General features: G+C 43.2%; 1 protein-coding gene across 10 annotated transcripts in view; it reads right to left on the reverse strand.

Annotated features, from left to right (window-relative positions):
- SULF1 (sulfatase 1) overlaps positions 1-19,202 on the reverse strand; it is a 116,509-nt gene that overhangs the window by 17,537 nt on the left and 79,770 nt on the right. For all 10 annotated transcript variants that reach the window (XM_083517562.1, XM_083517564.1, XM_083517557.1 and 7 more), the window contains 5 exons: positions 18,905-19,055; positions 17,328-17,503; positions 16,598-16,726; positions 16,277-16,333; positions 14,552-14,681 (listed from right to left, as the gene is read on the reverse strand). In XM_083517562.1, coding sequence (XP_083373688.1) covers positions 14,552-14,681; positions 16,277-16,333; positions 16,598-16,726; positions 17,328-17,503; positions 18,905-19,055 — 643 coding nt within the window. The remainder of the gene's footprint in view (positions 1-14,551; positions 14,682-16,276; positions 16,334-16,597; positions 16,727-17,327; positions 17,504-18,904; positions 19,056-19,202) is intronic.

The following is a 19,202-nucleotide window of genomic DNA, read 5'->3' on the forward strand; positions in this document are numbered from 1 at the left end:
ATAGTCCAGCCCTCTACAAGGTCTGAGCAACAGTAGACTGTCTGAAAAAGTTTGCTGACCCCTGAATTACACCATTGCAGCAATGGGAAATATATAAACCATACAGATCAACTATACTAGGAGTAGCTGGGCAAAAAAAAAGCAGTCTCTGCTTCTCACTTGGCTGGTGTGGTGACAGGGAATAATGGGGGCCTGTAATGGTCACTGGTATGCCCCTGCAGCCTCAAACTCACTGCTGCCCTACCCCACACCATCCCAGTTAACTGATCCCACCATTAGGATGGTGGCTCCATATCCCACACCCCACCATGCCAGCTGTGTCCAAACTGTGTCTCCCATTACACTCAACTCGTATTTCCACTCGTTGACCACCCTCAACAACACAGCCAAGAAACCTTCAGAGGACTCCCTTTCAGAAACACACTGGTGCAGGGAAACAAGAAGTTGCACTAAGATTTCCCTCTGCAATCCCATGCACTGTGCAACCAATCACAGCTCATCCTTGCAACTTCTCCTCTAGTCAGAGTCTGCACAACTCCTCAAGGACAGGCACAAGCCCCTTCTTTTCTGCACTTATATGTTCTCTTTTTTCCTATTACTTACTGCACTATGTGGACAGGTTGAATGGAAGTTGCATATGACTGAAGCCCTTAGATAATCTGACTTTTGGGCTCACGCTCTGCAAATTATTACTGCTTTTAATTTTTATGAATGTGCAGGCTTTAAAACATCCCAGCTAATCTACCACAAACTGCAAGTTTCCCAATGGGCTAATGAAGAGAGATAATGCAGTCGTCGAGAAGGAAGTTTTCCAAAAAGCCACAAAGTAGTAGTTTAGCTTGATCTGCTGTTGCATAAAACAGCACTTTTCATGCACTGAAAACAATGGTTTGCGAGTGGAAATAGATCTGGAGCACTTCCACGTCTGCTGAAGTCCAGCTTTCCTTGCTAGATCACAGAATATCAAGAACAGCTGCTAATTGCTCCTAATGGAAGTTAAAAGCCCATTCAGGTGACCTGCAATATCAGGGTCCTCCGTTTGATCCCATATGCAGCTGGAGCAAAGCCACACACACATCGCATACAGACCAGGGCTGGTGACGGGGGAAGACAAGAAGAGTCCTAGCATGCAATCTGTTGGATCAGCTACTTCTGGACAAGCATAGGCTCGATCTACAGAGATCAGTAAACTACAACAGACAGTTTGCTATGTAACTGACCTATCTATGTCGCCCAGCCAACTGCAGAGGGTTTCACTTAAACATGGGCATGCTAGATGCCAAAACAGATTAAACCGTGAAGGGCTTTCCATGTCTACGCAAGACGTTATGTCCCACTGCATCCAACAGGGTAAACTCCCAAATAAGTGAGTATAGGACTGCAGCCTAAATGGATATAACCAGAAATGGAAAATTACTAAAAGCAAGGGATGATATGGTTTACCCTAGACTCAAGGAAAAGATTCCATCACTAATAAGCACTAATGAGATCTGGTTAAAAACAAGGTACAGTGCTACCTCAACCCGAGGTACTTAATTCGTTCCAGAGGTCCGTACTTAACCTGAAACTGTTCTTAACCTGAAGCACCACTTTAGCTAATGGGGCCTCCTGCTGCTGCCGCGCTGCCAGAGCACAATTTCTGTTCTCATCCTGAAGCAAAGTTCTTAACCTGAAGCACTATTTCTGGGTTAGCGGAGTCTGTAACCTGAAGCGTATGTAACCTGAAGTGTATGTAACCCGTGGTACCACTGTATTGTGTGGCTGAGCACAGGGTGCCACACTTTATCATCACTGATGGGACAGGGAGGGGGTTGTATCAAAGGGCAATGCCTAACCATGTCTCTTTGAGCCACCATTTTTTCTCAAGTTAGGAAGCTTTCCAAAATGATAGCTGCATCAGTCACCAGTGCTTCCTGCCCTCGTTTCTGTGTGCTTCTCCTTTAGGTGATTATACAGATCAGCTTCGCTTCCTGCCTTTACTGCTGTGGGTTCTTCAATCACTAAACCTGATGGCTCTTCTTCACAGACACAACTAGCCACTCACCTGTTGCCCACTGGCAGCCAGCTGAGAGAAATCCTTGACCATCTTCATTTCTTTGACCCAGTCATAGTTTTCAGGATTATGAAAAACCCTCCCACTTGTTTAACATCCGTTATGCCCTAAGCTTCAAAACACAGTCCTGAAGCAGGAAAAATGCTTGGAATGTTTTGCAAGGGAAATGTAATGATGTCCACCTAGGGAACCTTTGGCCCACCAGATGTTTCTGAACTACAGTGGTGCCCCGCAAGACGAATGCCTCGCAAGACGAAAAACTCGCTAGACGAAAGGGTTTTCCGTTTTTGCGTTGCTTCGCTAGACGAATTTCCCTATGGGCTTGCTTCGCAAGACGAAAACGTCTTGCGCTTTTTTTTTAAAGCCGCTTGAAGAGGCACAGTTGCGACGGACCGTGCTTCGCAAGACGAAAAACATCGCAAGACGAAAAGACTCGCGGAACGAATTCTTTTCGTCTTGCGAGGCACCACTGTACAATTGTAAGTCAACAACATATGGAGGGCCACAGGTTCCCCACACCTGACCCAGGGAAACAGATTTCACCTGAGAAAATTGCCACCGATTTCTCTCCTGTTACCCAAAGGGGTGCTGCAGATCTTTGGCCACAATTTAATTCCTTGATATTTATACAAGTCCCCTCTTCTGTTCAGCATTGATGAGGTTGCACTTTCTTGGTGTAAAAATAATTCATCCTCTGCCACAGTAATGTCCACATCCACCAGACAGCGATCCTAGCCTGACTGCACTGCCTGCCAATTACCGTATTTTTCGCTCTATAACACGCACCTGACCATAACACGCACGTAGTTTTTAGAGGAGGAAAATCCGTAGGCATGCCACCCGTAGGCATTCCCTCCATAACACGCACAGACATTTCCCCTTACTTTTTAGGAGGAAAAAAGTGAGTGTTATGGTGCAAAAAATACAGTAGTTTCCAGGCCCAATTCAAAGTGTTGGTTTTGACCTATAAAGCCTTAAATGGCTCAGGATCACAATACCTGAAGGACTGCCTCTCCCCATATAAACTGTCCTGGACACTGTCTTCATCATCTGAAGCACTTCTTTGTGAGGCCCGGAGGGTGATAACATGAGAACGGGCCTTCTCTGTAGTGGCTCCCCATTTGTGAGATGCTCTCCCCAGGGAGATTCGCCTGGCGCCTTCATTATATATTTCTGGGGCCAGGCAAAAATGTTCCTCTTCAACCAGGCCTTGGGCCGATTTATATTCTGCTGCCTTTTAAATGTGTCAGTGGAAAGGGGAGTTATTGTTTTGCTGTTTTGTTTTACTTATTTTCATGTTTCTATCCTCTATTTTACTCTGTGAACTGCTCTGAGATCTTATGATGAAGGGTGGTATATGAATCTAATAAATAATAACAACAGCAACAATAACCAGTCCATGATAATAATTAAAATATGCCTCACCCACAGGTTCATTGTAGTTAATGGCACAGGGGCACCTACTGCCTATTAGTTACAGAATACCATACATCTGGTACAGAATATCTGCCTTGACACGTCTTGGGCCTGTTGCATATTAAGATAGCCCAGTGGTTGTCATGGTGACTACAAAGCTCTGAGCTGTTTCCAAGTCTGAGACCGCTTCCATCAGCTCAGACAGGGATTGGCTAGGCCAGGGGTCTGCAACCTTTAAGACAAAAAGAGCCACTTGGACCCGTTTCCGAAGGCAAAAAAAACCTGGGAGCCGCAAAACCATCGCGACATTTAAAACAAATATATCTCCGGAGCCGCAATCTGACAGCGGGCGGGAAGGTGATGTCGGGACGGTGCGTGACTAACGCACGCACCACCCCCATGCAACGTCACAGCCAGTACAGCGCCCGCCACAGTGGGGAGTGTCGGGGCGCACAATGCGCCTCCTCCCCTCGCTAGTATCTGCCCTGGAGCCGCGGCAAAGGTGTAAAAGAGCCACATGCGGCTCCGGAGCCGCGGGTTGCAGACCCCTGGGCTAGGCAAAGGGATGATTGGTACTGAGGAAATTTCCGAAGTCTCTCCATGGCCCAACACTAGGCAAAGGTATTTAATATATGTTGTCTGCCATGCGAGCTACCTGCTGATAGAGACTGAATATAATTTAAGCTCCTTGGAGGATTTTCCAGTATCGATTATGAATCACAGCACAGTAACAGCTCAATCCAGCTTAATAAGTATCGAGATGAGCTGAACGGAAAACTTTGGCAAATCCAAAAGTAGCCCCTCTTACAGATTTGACATAGTCTTGGGAATTAAGTAAAAGGGCAAACACATACACATTGCTGGTTTTCTAAAGGTTCCGGTAGAAAGTACCCATCAAATATAATGTTCAAATAATTACAAGTAATTATTTCCTATTGTGGCCTTAAGCAAGTTCATACTTCTTGTGAGATATACAAAAGGTATCTTTTGTAAACTCCTCATTACACAAGTAATTACGTTTACTAACAGAAGAGATAATTTACAATACAACATATTTCAAACTGCTAGTTTGAACAACAATACTTATTTTCTATATTCTGCCATCTATAGACTACATGCAAAATTCTAAGGACCAAACTAGACATGATGCTAGATGTGTCTTTGCATTTAATCACAGAACTGAACTGTTGGGAAGGGACCCCAAAAGTCATTTCATCCAACCCCTTACAATGAAGGAACTTCAGTTAAAGAATTCCTGACAGATGACCATCCAATGTACGTTTAAAACCTCCAGCAAAGGAGAGTCCACCACCTTCTGAGGTAAGTCCGTTCCACTATCAAACAGCTTTTACTGTCAGAAAGTTCCTCCCAAAGTTTAGTAGGGATCTCCTTTATTACCAGTCAAATCCATTGGTTTGGGTCTTACCCTCTGGGGGAGCAGAAAAGAAGCTTGCTCCATCTTCTATGTGTCAGCCTTTCAGGTATTTGAAGATGGCATGCTGATCAGCAGTTCAAGAAACAGAATAGGAGGCTAGCTCTAGTCACACAGATTTGCATGACTGCAATTTATTTTTATGGGGATGCACACACATTACCCTAGCACTTGTTAGACTGGATCTAGGGTAAACAATTGCAATCTCAGATTATTATTTTTTGCAGGCTAACATCTTTTCTCTTTGAATATTTTACTAATTTAGCATGGATTATTCTAGTGTTTTGTTCTTTTAAAAAAATACAAACAGCATCAACTGGGTGTGTCAGATAATTATTAGGACTGTAGCACCAGTTAACACCTTTTCTCCCCTGCAGTCCTGACAAAAACCCCTCTTAGCATCCTAGTCAAGTAGACCAATTTTTGCAACCATGATACAACCCAAGGTTTGTGTCACTAGAGCTATAGCAGCATATACATGACTCAGCCAGTGAAACCAAAGCAGCTTGTCATCAGGGAACATCAAAGCCTTTGATCCGAGATATCTCCACAACTGAAGTGATTGGAACATTAGCCTTTGGAAACAAGACTTGATGCTGGGTACAGTTTCATCCTCAATGTATTCCTAACAGTGAAGTCCACATTTCAGTTTTTCCTTTTCCTTCTGTATACCTATCTAGTTCCCCACAATCCTCTAGGAAGGAACTTAAGTCAGGAGCCTCAGTTCCTGCTACGCCTTACTGCTATCACTGTGGAAAGTCCATTCCATGGGCAAATAGAAGTCCCCAACTTGAAGTTCCTTGAGCAAAAATTAAAAAGTCCCTGTCCCAGGTCCTTACTTCCATTTGCCGCCTCCTCCTCCATTCATGCCTGAAAAGTTATTCCTACAAATCTAGTCACCTGAAAGAAATCTGGACAGTCTTTTCAAGGAACTGCCAAGAAAACTGGCAGCAATACACACCATTCTGGAAAGACTTTTCAATAAATCCCAAGAGGCAGATTATGGCGCCCTCCACTTATTGCTTTTATAAGTGTATTAATATAGATTTACATTCAACATTGTTAAAGTGCAATAAATGCCCCACTTAAGTATTTAAAATGAACACTGTTTACTTAATATGCTGTGACAGCTTTAGACAGCCATTAAAGCCTTTCATGTAATGAGGAAATTAATTACAGAGTCTACAAAAGATGCCTCAACAGTAGGCATGCTTAGGGGTTATGGAAACTCTGGCAGCTGACAATTTAGGCTTTAAGAATGTTGGAAAGGCTGATCACCAAGGCATAAAAAATACGGTCCAGAGTGAAGAACTCATTCATTGGATTTCAGTGGAAATTTAAGTTTGCAAAGCTTTGGCTTTGTTGCACCCTAAGTCTTGAAAAACTAAGTTTTAGTGCCGCAATAGCTCAGAGATCAGAGGAAAAACTCTGATCCTGCTTTCTCTAACTTGGTGCACCAGATATGGAATGCCCCCCCCTCACGTCATATGCATTTTTAAGCCAGGTAAAAACCTGTGTGTTAAGACAGGTGTTTCTATGAAATTGGTAGGAATATACAGTGGTACCTCTGGTTACGTACTTAATTTGTTCTGGAGGTCCATTCTTAACCTGAAACTGTTCTTGACCTGAAGCACCACTTTAGCTAATGGGACCTCCCGCCGCCTCGGTGCGATTTCTGTTCTCATCCTGAAGCAAAGTTCTTAACCCAAGGTACTATTTCTGGGTTAGCGGAGTCTGTAACCTGAAGCGTCTGTAACCTGAAGCATCTGTAACCCAAGGTACCACTGTATGTATTTTACATTTGAAGGAATCTTATAAGCCAGGTTGCTTTGACCTTCTGTATGCTGCCAAATGACAACTCCCATCAGCCCCAGCAAGAATGGCCAATGGCCAGGAAAGATGGGAGTTGTAGTTCAGCAACATCTGGAGGGTGAAATGTTCCTCACAGCTGTTATAAGCTTTTATCCAATTTTTGAATGAATGAATGGTGTGTGTGTGTGTGTGTGTGTGTGTGTGTGTGAGAGAGAGAGAGAGAGAGAGAGAGAGAGAGGAAATGGGAGCTGCTATTCATATGGATCTTGATCAATGACAGCTTAGTACTAAGGCAGTGTTTCCCAAACTTTTTTGGGCAACGGCACACCTGTTTACTGAAAAAAATCTCACGGCACACCACCATTAAAGCCCCACCCCGTGACGTCAGCGCGCAGCGTCACGCCGGGAGGGACGCACGAAAGTGAAAGTTTTTTCCCTCCCCCTTGCCGGGGAACCTCCAAGCTTTGGGGGTGCCTTCTCCTCCTCCACTGTCTCGCGCTCCTCCCTTTTGCACGCGCTGCCCCGCCGCTCGGCACCACCACCGCGGAGCCGCCCCCGGCTCGACGCGGATCCTCGCCGCCGCCGCCTCTCACCGCCCGACTCGCCCGCCTCCCTCCCACGGCACACCAGCCAATGTCTCACGGCACAGTAGTGTGCCGCGGAACACCGGTTGGGAAACACTGTACTAAGGTACCCAGTACAAAGGAGATTCTACATACAGATAGGGATGGGTGGATGGGGTGGAACAGAAGTGTAAAGGGCCATTCATTAATTTACAGGGAGAGACAAGCTTTCTTCAAGCTTGGGTATGAAACCTACTTTTTCTAAACATTCTTGAATGAGGTCTTATTGCTTTATATAGCTGGTTGTTGCTGTTTTAAGCAACAATATTCTTTCATTGTGTTTTTAATTATTGTTGCAAACTGCCTTGATAAGGGGGAGTTTAAAACAAGAACTGTGTGGGAAGATGCTTGAAGCACTCAACCAGGTCGCCATATGGATCCTGCACCTATATGGCTACATTTAAAGAAGTCCCCTATGAAGCTGGCTTAATAATAGGCAAATCAAATCTTAATTCGGTCAAGTAAAAATAAAAAAAAATGCAAAGATTTATCTTGACCGTAAGGCTCAAGTTTAGCACCACAGACTTAGGTGTTCTTTTCTGAATTATAGCACATAATAGAATGATGAAATGAAACAAACAATAAAGAAGCAAACCAGCTTCTAGCTTAATCACCAATTTACAATGAAGGGATTTAGCTCAAATAAAATATATTGTGTGCAAAAACGGTCTGCAAATGCTACCACTGTAAAACATGTCCTTGATTCAAGGACTACATTTAAAAATAATTTCCCTAACAATGGTTTGTTTTGTGTGTTCTTGCTTTGGGAAGCAATTTATTTTCATTGAATGTCCCCAAAATATCCCTAATGACCCCTGCAGAACGCTGGACAAATGCCCAGATGGCACAGTTGAAAGAGTTTACCTTTAGCTAATTAAGTCACATTAAAGGTAACTGGAATGCATCAACTTACAAGGTAGCATAAAATAACTGAGAACAAGGTGGAAGGCATAACATTTACATGCCAGTTTCCCCATTAAATTTTCTATTTCCTAGTCAATTGAGGGGGAAAAACACATTTACATGGAGGAAATTCTTCATAGAAACTGCTTGGGGCAAGTGTTATTCTGCATTCATTAATGGAGTATATATTCTTTAATATCTATAAGAGCTTGTGGCTATCCTTGCCAGCATACTGTACTTATCAGTGCAAACATTATCGAAAATTTCAAAGACATTTATAAGGAATGTGTAGTTTCATGCTGAAAGACATCAATATTATTATCAATATACAGGCATACACAGAACAGCACATAACCACATAAAAATATAATCTTAAATACACATTAAAATCTAATGGCAGAGGAAGGTGATGGTGGGGTAGATGCCAAACTGATTCTGCAGGATTGAAGCCACTCCTATTGATAATAGTGCATGGTTGAGTCGCATTGAAGATCAGTGTTGCAATAATTTTAAAAGCTGCCATAAAATGAGTCTGAAATACCCAGAACAAAGGGGCAGAAGAAGCAGAATAACTGCAGTCTGGCAAATGTGTTGTGACTTGAAGGCAAGCTCAGTTGGTTAGAGTAGGGTGCTGATAGTGCAGTTTGATCCCCATATGGGACAGCTGCATATTTCTGAATTGCAGGGGGCTGGACTAAATGATCCACAGGGTCTGTTTCAACTCTACAGTTCTATGATTCTAAGCAAGCAACAGAATCAAGTGCGCGCACACATAAAGTCTAATGTATACTGGACTAACCCCTTCATGGATCACTGCCTTGCTGTGGTGAAGGGGGTTGAATAACTCAGAGAAGCTATGAGCTATGCTGTGCAGGGCCACCCAAGATGGACAGGTCATAGTGGAGAGTTTTGACCAAACGTGATCCACCTGGAGCAGGAACAGGCAAGCCACTCCAGTATCCCTGCCAAGAAAACTCCATGGACAAAGACAACAGGCATATAAAAGTTATGACGCTGGAAGATGAGCCCCTCAGGTCGGAAGGCGTCCAACATGCTACTGAGGAAGAGCGGAGGACAAGTACAAGTAGATTCAGAGATGATGAAGCGGCTGGGCCAAAGCCGAAAGGACGCTCAGTTGCGGATATGCCTGGAAGCAAAAGCAAAGTCCAATGCTGTAAAGAAAAATATTGCATAGGAACCTGGAATGTAAGAACCATGAACCTGGGTAAGTTGGATGTGGTCAAAAATGAGATGGCAAGAATAAATATTGACATCCTGGGCATCAGTGAACTAAAATGGACGGGAATGGGCGAATTCAGTTCGGATGACCATCACATCTACTACTGTGGGCAAGAATCCTGTAAAAGAAATGGAGTGGCCCTCATAGTCAACAAAAGAGTGGCAAAAGCTGTACTGGGATGCAATCTCAAAAATGATAGAATGATCTCAATACGAACCCAAGGCAGACCTTTTAACATCACAGTAATCCAAGTTTATGCACCAACCACTGGTGCTGAAGAAACTGAAATTGACCAATTCTATGAAGACTTACAACACCTTATAGAAATGACACCAAAGAAGGATGTTCTTCTCATTATAGGGGATTGGAATGCTAAAGTAGGGAGCCAAGAGATAAAAGGAACAACTGGCAAGTTTGGCCTTGGAGTTCAAAACGAAGCAGGGCAAAGGCTAATAGAGTTCTGCCAAGAGAACAAGCTGGTCACCACAAACACTCTTTTCCAACAACACAAGAGACGACTCTACACATGGACATCACCTGATGGGCAGCATCGAAATCAGATTGATTATATTCTCTGCAGCCAAAGATGGAGAAGCTCTATACAGTCAGCAAAAACAAGACCTGGAGCTGACTGTGACTCAGATCATCAGCTTCTTATAGCAAAATTCAAGCTTAAACTGAAGAAAGTAGGAAAAACCACTGGGCCGGTAAGATACAATCTAGGTCAAATCCCTTATGAATACACAGTGGAAGTGAGAACAGGTTTAAGGATTTAGATTTGGTGGACAGAGTGCCTGAAGAACTATGGATGGAGGCTCGTAACATTATACAGGAGGCAGCAACTAAAACCATCCCAATGAAAAGGAAATGCAATAAAGCAAAGTGGCTGTCCAACGAGGCCTTACAAATAGCGGGGGAGAGAAGGCAAGCAAAATGCGAGGGAGACAGTGAAAGATACAGGAAATTGAATGCAGACTTCCAAAAAATAGCAAGGAGAGACAAGAAGGGCTTCTTAAACAAGCAATGCAAAGAAATAGAGGGAAACAATAGAATGGGGAAAACCAGAGATCTGTTCAAGAAAATTGGAGATATGAAAGGAACATTTCGTACAAAGATTTCCATAATAAAAGACAAAAGTGGAAAGGACCTAACAGAAGCAGAAGACATCAAGAAGAGATGGCAAGAATACACAGAGGAACTATACCAGAAAGAAATGGATGTCTCGTATACCCCAGGTAGTGTGGTTGCTGACCTTGAGCCAGACATCCTGGAGAGTGAAGTCAAATGGGCCTTAGAAAGCATTGCTAATAACAAGGCCAGTGGAAGTGATGATATTCCAGCTGAACTATTTAAAATTTTAAAAGATGATGCTGTTAAGGTGCTACACTCAATATTCCAGCAAATGTGGAAAACTCAGCAGTGGCCAGAGGATTGGAGAAGATCAGTCTACATCCCAATCCCAAAGAAGGGCAGTGCCAAAGAATGCTCCAACTACCGCACAATTGCACTCATTTCACACGCTAGCAAGGTTATGCTTAAAATTCTACAAGGCAGGTTTAAGCAGTATGTGGACCGAGAACTCCCAGAAGTGCAAGCTGGATTGAGAAGAGGCAGAGGAACCAGAGACCAAATTGCAAACATGCCCTGGATTATAGAGAAAGCTAGAGAGTTCCAGAAAGACATCTACTTCTGCTTCATTGACTATGCAAAAGCCTTTGACTGTGTCGACCACAGCAAACTATGGCAAGTTCTTAAAGAAATGGGAGTGCCTGATCACCTCATCTGTCTCCTGAGAAATCTCTACGTGGGACAAGAAGCTACAGTTAGAACTGGATATGGAACAACTGATTGGTTCAAAATTGGGAAAGGAGTACGGCAAGGCTGTATATTGTCTCCCTGCTTATTTAACTTATATGCAGAATTCATCATGCGAAAGGCTGGGCTGGATGAATCCCAAGCCAGAATTAAGATTGCCGAAAGAAATATCAACAACCTCAGATATGAAGATGACACAACCTTGATGGCAGAAAGTGAGGAGGAATTAAAGAACCTTTTAATGAGGGTGAAAGAGGAGAGCGCAAAATATGGTCTGAAGCTCAACATTTAAAAAAAAACGAAGATCATGGCCACTGGTCCCATCACCTCCTGGCAAATAGAAGGGGAAGAAATGGAGGCAGTGAGAGATTTTACCTTCTTGGGCTCCATGATCACTACAGATGGTGACAGCAGTCACGAAATTAAAAGACGCCTGCTCCTTGGAAGAAAGGCGATGGCAAACCTAGACAGGATCTTAAAAAGTAGAGACATCGCCTTACCAACAAAGGTCCGTATAGTTAAAGCCATGGTTTTTCCCAGTAGTGATGTATGGAAGTGAGAGCTGGACCATAAAGAAGGCTGATCGCTGAAGAATTGATGCTTTTGAACTATGGTGCTGGAGGAGACTCTTGAGAGTCCCATGGACTGCAAGAAGATCAAACGTATCCATTCTTAAGGAAATCAGCCCTGAGTGTTCACTGGAAGGACAGATTGTGAAGCTGAGGCTCCAATACTTTGGCCACCTCATGAGAAGAGAAGACTCCCTGGAAAAGACCCTGATGTTGGGATAGATGGAGGGCAGAAGGAGAAGGGGACGACAGAGGACGAGATGGTTGGACAGTGTTCTCAAAGCTACCAGCATGAGTCTGACCAAACTGCGGGAGGCAGTGGAAGACAGGAGTGCCTGGCGTGCTCTGGTTCATGGGGTCACGAAGAGTCGGACCCGACTAAACGACCAAACAACAAAATACTGAACTAAAGATAACCCAAAGCCAACATCAATTTTGGATACGCACAACTCTTTCAACTCAATTTCAGCCTCGGTGAGGCAATTAAGTACAAATGGGTGACTATCAAATTCTGTTTCTCTCACTTCCTCGTTTTTCCAATCTTAATTCTGCACATTTTCACATCAGTTTGCATTTTTTTAAAAAGCTGAAAATGTGTTGCCGTTTTTGTGTGAATTTCTCCTACCATTCAGATTTCTGTATGCAATTTCTCCTAATAGACACAGTTTCGCAAAGCAATTTTAACTAACAGAATGCATCTTTATGTTATGTTTGTACACATAACTTGGACGGAGAACCACACTGCAAAATTTGGAGAAGTGTGAATTTTGAAGTATGGCTGTATTTCAGTTCATATATTGTTTTGCTCAGTGCAAGTTAGATAATTTCACCCCAATCCCTAGGAGAAACCCAGTTATTCCCTAAGGCTCAAAATTATGTGCAAGCACGAGAGGGTTTTTCCCCACTCTTAAACTTGCCTCTCATTCTATGGACTAGACAACTTACCATCCCATGTGTCCTGTGAATGATAGTGGAAGAATGTGCAACCTTGTACCCAAAACTGTCCCTTACATTTACTTACACACACACACACACACACAACCTAGAGTCTGGGCTTTTGTTTGATGATCCTACTTAAAGTTTCCTGTGCACCATAATTGCTTTTGTAAATGCTACAAGGTTGTTTCAAAAATCAATAATGTCAGCAGTCATGTTTATATGCAGTGTCATAATATGAAATGCTTTTAGTGGATTCTTGGGACTGTCCGTCTGGCTAACCACTTGGCTAACCCAGCTTTTACCTGCTGATGTGTTTCAACTGTACTCTATTGCTACCCATAAAGGTGACCTTTACCAGTATATGAATGGATACTTATTTATTTTGGGAGCACAGAGAGAGCGCCAAATGAGACTCTGCATTAAACGGCACCCTAAACTTCCTTTGAAGTATTAAATGCTCCTCAAGTAAAAGCAGCAATCTTTACAAAACTGTACAACTCATGGGTCTCTGAGCAACTTCTAGGACAAAGCAACAAAACAGACATGAAATCTGTCATTAACATAAAAGCTGCTTTGAGAAACAGTAAATGCGTTAACAAAAGTGACATAAAACTACTGCTAGCTTTTTCCAAAGCTAATGCCAAACATCTAAGAAAACCCCTTCAGCTGTTCTAAGGGTGGACTCAGGCAATCCTCCTCTTTAGACCACACAGCGATACTTTCCATAGCTTGGAATTCACATAAAACTGAAAAGGACTGGCATACATTTGATTTCTACAGCCTTCCTCTGGAGCTGGGTGAGAGGAGGCCTTGTCCTGTTGATTATAGAGAATAGAACCCATCTCATCTAACACCCTGTTTCCAGCATCAACTTACCAGATATCTCCAAAATATTCACAAGCTGAGCCTAAAGGCAGCACCAGTGTTACATCTGGCAGTGCCCTTGACACCATCCCAAGTCTCCGCTTGTTTCTCCCTGTGGCAGCAGCTGGAATGTGACAGTGTGGGTCTTTTTACTATCAGCACCTCAGCAGCAGCAATAGCAGCAGAAAGGTGTAGCAGCAGCAAACACAGCAATCTAGACAGCCAGTGCTTCTGTTGGCACCTAACACTGAAAAGAATTCCTCCCACAATCTCCGAGGAGCTGATGTAGAGTTGCTTTGGGTGGATGCCAGCCAGGCCAAAAGCCAGCAAGTGTCTGGCACTGGGAGAAGCCTCAGGCCCAGGAAGCTTTAGGTAGCAGTCTGTTTGCTGACAGGCCCTCCTGAGGGCTCAGGCCATTGGCAACTGCCCACTGGTGTCAACTTCTGGTGCCAGATCTACATGAAGACACCAGTCCTCTCCCACTTGTTTTAACTGTTTGGCAGAGGAACAAACTACCTCGGAAGATGGCGGACTCTCCTTCACTGGAGGTTTTTAAACAGAGGTTGGGTGGCCATCTGCCTGGGGTTCTTTAGCTGTGATTCCTGCATTGGACTAGATAACTCTTTGAAGTCCCTTCCAACTCTACAATATTTTCAGTATGATTTGCTTCCCAGGATCTAGTGTCTAAGAGGCCAGAACCTGGAAGTTTCATTTGGCTCGTATGGAGAGGAAGAACCATATGTGCACTGCCTTGAGCTCCTTGGGAGAGAGGTAGGATATAAAAGTAATTTCAAAAAATTAATAAATTGTGTGCTCACCTAATCTCTCAAGAAGGCACACACAGTACAGACATAATGAAAAATGGAGGGATAGTCTCTTGCTTACCTGACCAGGCTGCTCACATGCTGTTTGGTATCTTGCTTGCTGACACAGCTCCTTTACTCTCTCATATTTGGGCAAGTGATTCGATTGCTGGGCATTTTTGCTCGCTTCTTCCTTCTTGCGCAGAAATTTACTTTTTTATTAAAAAAAAAGAAAAGAAGCAGCACTCTAAGGCATTTATAAGTAGCACACATGAATAAATTGCTTACAGGTATCCTGACAATCAAGCAATATAGAAAATGTCGTGAAATAAATAAGGCAAGCTTTCCCTGTAGCAGTAGCAAATAACAAAAAGCCAAGAAAAAGCCAATGTGGTACGTTCCCAGATATTGCTGTACTGCAACTCCCACCAGCCCCACCCAGCATGGGAAATGTTCAGGGACGATGAGAATGGTAGTCTGATAACCTTTGAGAACTAAGTGAGCTATGTGCCTTGAGATGAACGCTGTTCATCAGGCCCAGGGTAAAAACCTGGAAATGGCTTTCATCTGTATCTTTGGGGATTTCTCTGTTTCAGCCAAAGTTATCCCCTTTCATAAGACCTTCTACTGTTAAGAAGATGTGTGGAAGCCCCGGGCAAGCCCTTTCCAGATATGACACCCCCCAAAAGAATATAAGTAGGGAGGGCAGCACTGAAGATGTCACCCCTGAAATGATGCATGCACATTAGAACACCTGAGCAGAGTCCCTACACAGACTGCCATGCACACAAGCCCTTTTCCTGTGAAAGATTCTGCATCACAGGAGATGGGAGATACAGCCGTATCTCGTGTTAAAGAACGGGTTACTTCCAGGTTTCGCTGCTCACGCATGTGCGGACGCTCAAAATGACATCATGCGCAGAAGCAGCGAGTTGCGACCCGTGCACATGCGCAGACGCAGGTTGCGTTCTGCACAGGTTGCAAACGGGGCTCTGGAACGGATCCCGTTCACAACCAGAGGTACCACTGTACTTGCACAGTTGAAACTCCCTTCTTCAGACTCTTCCCCAACCCCACTCTCACTGTGGGAATGGGAGAGTGAAGGGGATAAAAGAGTTCAGGAAGCAGAACCACACTCTGGCCATGACACAACTAAGGGGCGGGTGCCTGACCAGAGTTATGAAGGCTCCTTCATGCATTCTAATAAACGTGCATAGGTCAAGGGCAGCAGCTTATTGCTCCCATGTACATATTAATGTCCAAAAAGGAACAATGCACGCGCACGCACACACACACACTGCAGATGCTCCTCTCCCTATTCCCAAGAAGAGCAGGCTGCTTAAGGCAACTCATCAGTGAGAGGGAGGTTCTCTGGATGTGCTCACACACACAACTGTCTTTATTACTGTTTCATATTATTTCGGGGTTGACCTCAGGCATCAAAAATGCCAAGTCTCAACGTCCGACACATGAACCATGAGTCAGAGGCTGTTGCTGCAGGACTATGGATCTTGCAAAGACCTCTTGGCATTGGACAAACAGCTAAGAGCAGCAATTAACAGACAAGCTGAAGGAAAGAAAAACAATGGGATCTGGAAAATTGCTGGATGAAGCTGCTTTGAGGTAAGGAATGAGCTTCACAGACTGCAGTGTCAATGGCAGCAAACAAATGGGCCAAGCTACCAGAAAGAAGGAAGCCAGATCTGTGCATTTACACGCAACATTTATTGCTTCGCTGCCCATTAAAAAAAAGTGCAGTTGCCCACCAGGAAGATTTTCCCAGAACTCTCTCAGCCCCAATAATTACCCTCTTTCCACTAGGAATGTATCACGCCAAACTTTGGTTTTCTTGTTTGTTCGAAACCTGAAATCAAAATAATAATATTTACTGTTGGCCTCTATGACTATGTTTGTCTAGGCAATTAAAGGTGAACTATTTATTTTCCCTCCAAACCAACTAGCTGCCCACATGTTCCCACAGTTTTAGAAATGTGTTCTTTAAAATAGGTTTAAGCTGGGAAAGCAGGGCCCGACTCCACTAGTTTCACCACAATTCGTTTTCTATCTGCTTATTGATTTACTCAGGCATTTGCTACCAGACAGCCTTCAAGAAGGAGCTTTAACTCACCTGTTTCCTGCTTTTTCAAGGTCCAGCAGTTTTAGAATAGATTTGCCATCCATATCGGGAGGCGTGTCAAGTCCTGCAATATCCAAAACTGTTGGAGCAAGGTCAATATTCAGTACTAACTGAGATACTCTGCAAAATTACAAGAAAAGGTCAGAGTTATATTAGGCACGTTGGAAGCAACCTTTCACATCCTTGTTGAATTTGAACGGCAATTACTTCCAGTGTAGTACTTTGATGTCAAACTGTATATAATAGGAGTGAAATCTAAAAGTTCCCCTTACTGTGCAATTAGCAGGAACATGCTAATACTGTACCAAGACATTTTTTAAATATGAGTCTAGGTTAAGCAGTGATATGAAGCAGACATTCTTCTCTTGCCAGTAGACTCATCACAAAATCTATATTTATGTAGCCTGCTACGCCACCATGAGTACAATATATCTTCACATGACCCTAATAACTCTTTAGCAGCAAGTCACAAAAGAAGAACTGCACAGGGCTATAATAAAACAATGAAGGAGCTTCATTATACCTTTAGCAAGTGCTTTTTTTCTTTCTCTCTCTCTTTCTCTCTCTCTAAAGGGGAGGGGGTAGGTTTGATCTTCATAGCCAATGCTTTGCAATAATCTTGTTGAAATAAAAACTAGCCACTTAAGAAGGACAATCAAATGTGCTTACAAATATTTTACATTAGGTACAACAGCTGTGCTGCAGACATAGGAGAACGTACACTGATCCCGGCTCTACACTTGGACCACGAATAAAGAAAGGGACGCGGATGTCAAAGTCATATGGCATTGACTTCCCTTTGACCAGTCCAAACTGCCCAATATGGTAACCATGGTCAGCAGTGTAAATAATGTAGGTATTCTCCAGTTCTCCAGTCTCCACTAGCATGTGATATAACTGAAACAGAATAAATAGAAAAGTAAATATGGAAAAAATGCTAAGTCAAATCTATCACACACACAGCAGGCATATATAAGCAAATATATGCAAACGATCTTATATGGTTGCATTTCGGTGTTGAACCAAAACCACCAAGGCAGCAACTTTTCATATTGTAGTTTATTAGGGTTTTTGAGATAGCTTGTGGGTTTCACACAATATATGTCCACTGCAAATATCCTGTACAGTGAGTGACCACTGTTGGTTGTAACCGTATCTGTCTCAATAGCAGAGGATGGACAAAGGCAGTTGTAAATCATTTGCTACTGAAAAGTCTTCCTCTCGTGTGGTTATGGAGCCACATGGATATGTCTTAGACCATTATTCCTTCTAAGAACACCCAGTATCCTCTACTCTAGGTAGCTCATCAAGGCCTCAAGTGAAGATCTTTCCCAGACCTTCCATTAGAGATTTTCTATCCACGAAGATGCCAGGGAACCTTCTACCTGCCTACAATGTGCTGTATCAAAAAGAGAGAACAACATTATAGTGAGTGTTTCACAGAAATGGTGCCTGCAGAATGAATCGCTCCAGAAGATTCAAGCCAGTGGGTTGGATTTGTGGACGCTTCTGCCAATAGATATAGCTCCTCTAGATCCAAACAAATGAGCTCAACCACATGGTATATATCTATATATTCTCTCCATTTGCTAAATCCAATTCAGTCTTTTCCTATCAGAAATGGAATTACTTTTTGCCACATTTAACAATAGAAAATGACTTCTTATGGCAGTCGTGCATGGTTATAGATATGCAATTCAGATATTTGTCCAAGGAACTATAAGGCAAGTAATATCTGTATCCAAAGCCGCCTTCCCACCATTCCAGAGGAGTAAATCTCCTTTTGAGAAAAGGTCTTAGTCAAGTTAAGAAAATAACCTACAGAACACAAATTAAAACGCAGCCTAACTCTGCCAAACTGCTGAAAGATTTCCTGGATATGGTTGCTTCTTCAGAATTGCTTGTTAGCGTTATAAATAATACCACATCATTCTATGCCATTTCCCCTCGTACAAAGAGCTGCAGAATTCTGGGCAGACATCTCCTTTATGATAGGAAAGACCTATCTCTCCCTCACCCCCTTTGTTCCTCCCCCTTTCAACAGAGAAGTATGAACCAGGGAAAGAAAGAGGGGGGAGTGCCTCTTTGGGGTTAACACCAATGTGGGAAATACTGTATTCTGGGACAGGGATTCATTATTCTGCTAACTACTTCTTCTTCTTTCTCCTTTGGCAATCACTCATAGCCAAGTAAGATAGCCTTCCATGAACACAATATTACTAAGGGGCTCGTGACAGCAGCAGGATTAAAGAGAGTGGAAGGCTAAAAAATTGTTTTCAAGATTTTCATTTTGCTCACCCTTTCCATGGAGTCATCAACTGACAGCAAAGTTTGAAGTCGTTTGCGCTGCAAGGTATTTGTGAATTCCATGTGGATAGGAAGCATGGGACCTGTATATTGCATGATCCAATGCTTATCCATATTTGGTGCATAGTTGTAACTGGGAGTTCTTAAAAAAAAGAGAGAGAGAAAGAGAGAGATGATAGTTTAGAAGCTTCCAAAAGTTCGTTTCTCTTGTTAATACCTGCACGCTTTGCCCGTAAAATGCCTGATTTGATATGATTTGCATGCTTAGCATAACAGGATCTTTGAAAAA

Source organism: Podarcis liolepis (genome assembly GCF_965112155.1).
Source record: "Podarcis liolepis genome assembly, chromosome: 8".
NCBI classification, from domain to species: domain Eukaryota; kingdom Metazoa; phylum Chordata; class Lepidosauria; order Squamata; family Lacertidae; genus Podarcis; species Podarcis liolepis.